We start from the raw sequence: 7,335 nt of genomic DNA on the forward strand, positions 1-7,335 counted from the left end.
AAAATGCCTGTCTTCATAAACTAAAGAAATTTGTCACCAATACATTCCAGGTTCGGAATTCTCTATAGTACAATAAAAATTCCTATGAACATGAAATTGTAAATTTGAAAACCCACTGCGAAAATATGCCTTCGGCCATAATGAAAGTCATCGCACCCACAAGGCTATTGTAATGTAATTAAAAGAAAAAGTTAGTTCCAAAAATTCTCTTGAATGCCTTTTTTCAGAAACAAAATAATTGTTTCAGAAGCATGTCGTGCCACTGAGTTTGCCCATCGGTTTCTATTGTTGTTTCATTCACTAGACTGTAGTAACAATTTGCAACTGGCAGCACCAGACAATTTGTGTTAGAATTTTATGAATGTAATGCTGTTTTTTTTTTTTTAACAAAAACACACAAATAGATTCATATGTGGGAAAATCACAGCATAGCCAATGACTAGTTGAGAAATTTACATAGCTTTGCATCTAAAAAATGCATTCCAAATGTTAGTTTTGGATGCATATCGTGCATTAAGACCTGACTATTAAGATTAAGTTCAGCTCTCCCGTTCAATAAAAAATTATTACAGCGAGTCAAATTTAATCCAGAAAATGCTTACAAAATAAATCTTAAACGAAGTATTGTAAAAAAATCTTGTTAGTCTTTTACGATACACAAATTCTTAATCAAATTCAAATTAATCGCCTTAATACGAAAACATTGTCAACGTTCGTGCAGAAACAAACAACCAAAATCTGTTCTCGCTTAAAACCAAACAACGGATGTTCGTTTTAACTTTGCCAGTTCATTTCTTATCGAATTGTCAATTGACATTATTTCGTTAAATTTAATTTCAACATTTTGGTGGTTGGCTTTTCTACATTCCTACGCAACCAAATACGAAATTTTGATAAATGCACTGAGGGATGGCGGCAATTTTGCAACACCCATATTCGAGAAACAAAACCAAGACTAATATGCCTGATTTTTCCAAGTTGTTTTTTCTCCTTTGGATTATTTTTATTTTGTTTGCTTCTATTCGATTTCCCCGACCCTCCCAGTAATCTGGTTACACGACAAGACAACTCAAGGTCCCAATAGCATTTCTGATGATATTGAAGAGTTTCCCCAAGGAAGCTTTCTGTATCCGTAATCAGACGACGAAGAAGAAGAATTTAAATGACATCGTTTTATTCATCGCCAACACCCGTCCCCATCCAACCCTAACCTACCCAATGGCTGGCTGACAACTAATCCCAGTAAGTGACAATGAATGACAAACACGTATTTTTGGCAAAACAAAATGTCAAAATATATTGAAATTATACGAATTGTGGCTGCTTCCTTTCACTCAGCATTGATAAGGACGATTGACATGGGTAGAGACGGGGATTTTCGATGGCGCACGGCATTCCGACTAATGAAATGACACAACTTAGTAAACAAATACATTTCGATTTGGATGTGAATGTGAATGAATTTAGGCGTTAGTATTGATTATTTAGGTATAAAAACAACAGCAGCAGCAGCAACAACAACAACAACAGCTATATGATCAGGTGATTTTATTTATTTAAACAAATTGCCTGTGATGTTCATCCAATCAAATTTATTGTACGTGCCGTGAGTTTTCTTTTGTTGTTGTTGTGCGATACACAGCATTTCAATGATTTTCAATTGCAAATTATTGCCACTTTGTAATGCAATTATGAGGCGCCGTTTCTATTTACGTTTATGGGTCCTTGGGGTATTCTCTTATAATATCTGGTCTACATATTTTTAGAATTATGTAGGTAATAGCGTAAATTAGGTTAGTTTAGAAACTATTTATGGATATACATATGTGTAGAGGCGTAATCTAGGGATAATTAAGAAATAAAGTTTTGCTGAAATTTCATTATACCGAAAAAGAATCGAAATGCAGACAGGTCCTGCATTGACAATTTTAATCTAAATACAAAGTAGCGAGAATCCGACGATACCGTTACAATTTACAACAAATTTACCCTTCATTAATGTTTTTCCGTTTGTGACAGAGACATTTTGAGGAGCTCTTTCCTCTAAAAATCACATTTCAGAAAACCCATTCAATACATTTTCTTATGTACTTAGTGGCCTCGTAGTCCATAAATTTATGTCCTCCACTGTATATAAGTTAAAACTTTTTAAGTTATTTTTAATTTTTAAAAAAGACTTCGTGTTGAGAATCAACACGTCTTTATTTTATTGATTATAAATGGCAACTAAACTAAAATTAACAGTTTATGAACTTAAGCTAGCTTCGCTGCAAGTCTCTGCCAACTCCGCTCTCACAGCATTGTCGACACGTGCGCTGTGTCATCAGTTTTATTTTAGCAAACATCTTATTCCCATAATGTAACCTGATATCATTTATTATGGGAACTATTTGCACTACTTGTTCACATGGCTGATCATATTATCATATTTAGCACAAAAATATTATGAATATGTTGCTCCTTAACTCCTCCCCCTTTAAATTCATACGTCCTCGTATGAACATATTGTCATCACCTTGTTAAAAAAACGGAATATTATTTAGGCTTTTGACCCTCTTGGCAGCCGATGGACATGGTGTATCTGATGTGGTGATCTCCTCTAATTTGTCTTCCTTTTCGGATGTAGTTATTTTTATGCTACTCTCAGGATTTTTGTGGTAACGCTTGTTTCTAAGGATCACGGCAATTATGATGGTTAGTGTTAGAAAAATCGAAGTGCCTATTCCAAAATTAATTCGTTCTCTTTTTTGCATTGTTTCTATTATTTTGGTATTATTTATAGAAATAGATTTCATGAATTCAAGGGATAGGGTTTCTATTTGTTCGTCTGTTTCCTTAGGTTGTACCAGAGCCGGTAATGGTTTTATTCCAGTTTCTTTCTTCGCATAATAGTATCGTCCATCAATAGTAACATTTGTCTCCGCATGGTGAATAATGAATGTTCCGTTTAAAGTTAAAGGGGAGTCATTTATCAAAATTTCTCCTGAATATTGGTTCAGAAATATTAAGTCTTCATTGATCTGTTCTACGGATGGAATATCATCGTTATTTGTAACAGCGCACGTGGATGGTTTGCTCTGCAGTAAATTGGCTATGCAATCTGAATCTTTAATAGTCTCTGTATTTTCCTCGCTGCAGATACTCAGGTTCTCATAACTGTCGCATTTATTCTTAATGCCTAATAGATTATTCTTACAAATTAATATTTTATTGAATTTTATTTTATAAATGGAATTTGCAAATTTTACAGGTTTAAGGATGTTACAATTACAATTCTCATTATTAGTTGTTGGGATGCTTACAATATAAATTAAACTTTCTGAATCAGATGCTACTTTTATTTTTGCGAATTTTAGTAATTCGTCAACGCTATTGAAAGGTATTTCCGAATTGTTAAATATCTTTTGTAGTAAATCAATTTCAACCTTAGAAAATATAAAAGAATTGATTACACCGGCCTTCGCCCATTCAATGGCGAATTCTACATTAAAAATTTCTTCTTTTACGATTTCCAATCTGTACTTCAATTCCGTTATCTTTTCTATAGAGGTTTCCATACTATTGTTTAAGTCCTTTAAAATTTTGTTAGTGGCATTAGCAATTAAATTCAATCTCTCTATGGACAACTGATTAATTATGGCTTGGTTATTATTATTTGCCAATACGTTGTTTACTTTTTCTTGAATTATCTGGAAGTCATGATGGTCTGGTGATCCAGCCAACCATTTCCATGCACTTCCTAAGAAGTCAATAGATTTCTTTGACCTTATCTTGGGTTTTAAACGGTAGATACAGGATTTTATTTGGGAAAGGGAATGGTGAAGGAAAGGTAGGAGAGGATGATGCTTTACGTTGTTCTGCCAGATGCTAGTTTCCAAATCTTGTATTACATTCTCGTAATTTCCTAAGTCAAACATGTGCACAAGTTTGTAAGTTCCAGTTTGAACCTTTGCTATCCCAACATCAATTGCAACAAGTTTCGAGTTTGAATAGTCCAAAACACGAAATTCTCCCATGCATTGGCTTACAGCCAGTAGAAACCTGCAAAATATTTTGTCTGATTAATTTCTTATGAATTTTTTGTGGACAATTCTTCCATTTTCAGTAACAACGGTTGAATTTCTATCCTCTTTTACAATTTCTTCTTTGTATTTTTCAGTAAGTTTTGTGCCTAAACGTTTGTTAATTTTTACGAATATTGTTTGCCCTGGAATGTATGCTTTGAAATCCTTTCTCTTTTTATTGTGGTATTTCATGTCCTTTTGTTGCTTTTCCTTGATCTTTTCCATGTTTGTTTGCCTAGTTCTATCGTAGCTTCCCGGAGAAAAGTCTACTGTCCTGCCAAAGAAAATATCTACTGGTTTCCTATCAATGGTCGAATGAATTGAATGATTATATTCGTTCACCGATTTTTCTAATAGTTCCTCAAAGTTTCTGCAAATTTCTTCCTGCTTTAGACATCTCATTATTTCCGCTAATGTAGAGTGGAAACGTTCCACTTGTCCATTAGCTTCACTTCTATATGGTGGAGTTGTCACAACTTCAATACCTAATTCGTCTCTCATCATAAATAAAATAGTGGATGAGTTAAGAGACTTCTCATTATCCATAATTATAGTCTTCGGAACTCCATAGAAAAATATCACGTCTCGTAGAGATTTTCTGATATCTTCCACAGATTTGCCGTTTAAAATCCTTGCCTGTGCATACTTGGAAAATTTATCTATGGCAGTCAATACCAGCTTTTTATCGGTTGAAAAGATATCTATATGAACTACCTGCCCTGGATATGTTGGTATAGGAGTCTCGCATAATTTGGGGTCATTGGGGTGTCGGTCATATTTTCCTATTTTACAGATGGTACATAATTTCACAATTCTTTTAATTTTTTTCATCATACTTGGAAAATAATATTTTTCCATAATTTGAGCTTTATTTTCAACAGCGTTCCGGTGTGCTCGTTTATGGGTATCAATAATTATACCTTCTTCCATAGATTCTGATGTAATGTCCATGACTACTTTTTGCGTGAAACGGGCTTTAATATTGACAAAGTGTTGTAAATATATTTCTTGGATTTTTCCCATAACTTCTTCTGATGTTTTTATCCCATTAATAACAGAAGGATTTAGATATCTTTTTAATAATGCAAGCAACTTTTCTTCAGTAAATTCCCTCTCTACAATGGTATGCCTATGATAACCCGGAAATACTATTTGAAATTGGTATGATGTTTCTTCGCCTATCGTCAGAAATATCTGATTCTTGAAAACATTAATTGGTAATTCGACACTCGGTATAAGATCTTCTGCCGAGCTTTCAGCACTATGTACCGATCCCGTTAAGGTATGAATACTTGAAATGGGTGGCCTGGATAAGGCGTCAGCTACTACGTTTGTACTTCCAGGTTTGTATTTAATTTCATAGTTATATTCCTCGAGTATTGCCTTCCATCTCTTCATTTTGGTATTAGCGTTCTTATTGCTAAGAGCGTATGTGAGCGGCTGATGGTCGGTATGGATTATAACTTTGGCAGTCCCATATAAGTAATTCCTAAGGTTGTAGAGTGACCAGACTATGGCCAACATTTCCCTCTCGTTAGTGGCATAATTTTCTTCTTCTTCAGAAAGGGCTCTGGATATAAATGTCACAGGCCGTCCTTCTTGACTTAAAACTGCACCTATAGCTCTATTGGATGCGTCTGTCGTCAAGTGGAAATCCTTTTCAAAATTGGGATAAGATAAAATAATTTCCGGTGATATTATTGCATTTTTCAAGGAATCAATTGCTTCCTTTTCTATATTGCTCAGGAAAATTTTTATTTTTCTAGACTCACGCAACTCTCGTAAATTGGTTGGATATGGAAAGTTCGTTATTGCCTCTACTTTCTTTGGATTCATTTTCACCCCTCCTCCTGAAACAACAAACCCTAGAAATTCTACTTCTTCCTTAAAAAAATCGCATTTATCGAGCTGAACCTTCATATTTGCATCTTCCAATGTAGAAAATATTTCCTCTATCCCATCCCTCAATAGTTTTTTCTCTTTCCTTGTCTACAACTTCTCTCAATGCCCAAGGGTACGGATAATTCCGCGTGTATGTAGGAGAATCCGTTGTTGTATCTATCTTTGCAACCACTTTCGTGGTATAAGTTAGTCGCTCATCAGGTTCTGCGAATAGCTTGCTATGTTGTGTCACAATATTCTCCATTGTGGAGGTTACATCCCCTGATAAGTGGTCCAAATGCAGTTCTATATTCTTTACATCTTGGAAACAATGCTGGCTTGTTGGTATTTTTCCTACTCCAGCTAGGGTGAGATAATTCTCTTTGGTATGGATAACCGCCGAAAGTTCTCTCATTGTATCATTACCCAAAATGCAATCAAAAGTCTTAAGACCAGGCAGAAGGAAAAACTGCAATGGTTGCACTTTCCCTTCGAAAATGTCTAAATACGTATGATGAGATACATTAATTTCCTCCTTAACTGCTCTAGCGGCAAATAATTCTTGATTTGGTTGTGGATTGATAACTAAACTAGGTTTGATGTAATTTTTGTTGCTTCCAGTATCAACGAGTATCCGTAATGTTCGTCCGTTCCTCGTTTTTAGACGGTAAAAAATGGCAACGAGGAAACTTTTTATACAAAAAAATTTAAATCAGCGTTATAACTCTCATCAGGGAATATATTATCGGAAACTCGAATATCATTATCTCCTTGCTCCAATAAATCCTCTACATTTTCCTCAGCCATAGTGTTAGAGTAGTTAATTAAATCTGAAGTATTTCCAGTATCCGCCTGCTGTTCATAACCGGGATGATTTTCCCCCGTCTCAATTATTTGATCAGTATAATTTCCTGTATTCAAATGAAAATTACGTTGCACTTTTGGTGATGGCCCTTGGTATGATCCTAGTGGTCTTTTAATTGCGGGATTAAATTGTGGTCTATTGATGTAATTAACCTGTCTTGTCTGTAAGGACCTATCAATGTCCATTGGTTCTGGTTTGGGTAACTTCTATTGTCCTGCCTGTGTGTTCCATGCAGGTCCGGGATGATCTACATTTGTTGGGGATTATTCATATAATGGTTTTGCAAAGGTCTATTTGATTGAGGTTGCCCATAATAATAATTTGGTCTGGGTTGATATCTTGTCGGTAATGGTGGTCTAGTGGCTCCGCCTATGTGTGCTAGCTGTGGATAGAAGTTTCCCAGGACCTTTTCTTAAAAAGTCCATTTTTTGATTGTATCCCTGTGCCTGATTCATCCTATAGCACATATTATCCAATTTTAGGCAAATGTGAAGTGCCTGAGGTAGGGAGGTCAGCGAATGTGGT

At 35.1% G+C, this 7,335-nt stretch overlaps 1 protein-coding gene across 1 annotated transcript; it reads right to left on the reverse strand.

The window, feature by feature from the left end:
- Positions 1 to 2,137: 2,137 nt before the first annotated feature.
- Positions 2,138 to 4,562, reverse strand: LOC133333398 (uncharacterized). The gene is made up of 2 exons (XM_061541716.1): positions 4,002 to 4,562; positions 2,138 to 3,765 (listed from the first exon to the last, which is right to left on the reverse strand). The coding sequence occupies exon 2, from the start codon at positions 3,555 to 3,557 to the stop codon at positions 2,520 to 2,522; it is 1,038 nt and encodes a 345-aa protein (XP_061397700.1). The 5' UTR covers positions 3,558 to 3,765; positions 4,002 to 4,562; the 3' UTR covers positions 2,138 to 2,519.
- Between the last annotated feature and the right edge of the window lie 2,773 nt (positions 4,563 to 7,335).

Source organism: Musca vetustissima, unplaced genomic scaffold, assembly GCF_032173495.1.
Source record: "Musca vetustissima isolate MV318-11 ecotype Yass unplaced genomic scaffold, APGP_CSIRO_Mvet_v1 utg4915, whole genome shotgun sequence".
Taxonomy (NCBI): Eukaryota; Metazoa; Arthropoda; class Insecta; order Diptera; family Muscidae; genus Musca; species Musca vetustissima.

What these genes read in the sequence shown, in the direction of transcription:
- LOC133333398 (XM_061541716.1), bottom strand. Translation starts at nt 3,557, where the DNA reads ATGGAAACCTCTATAGAAAAGATAACGGAATTGAAGTACAGATTGGAA.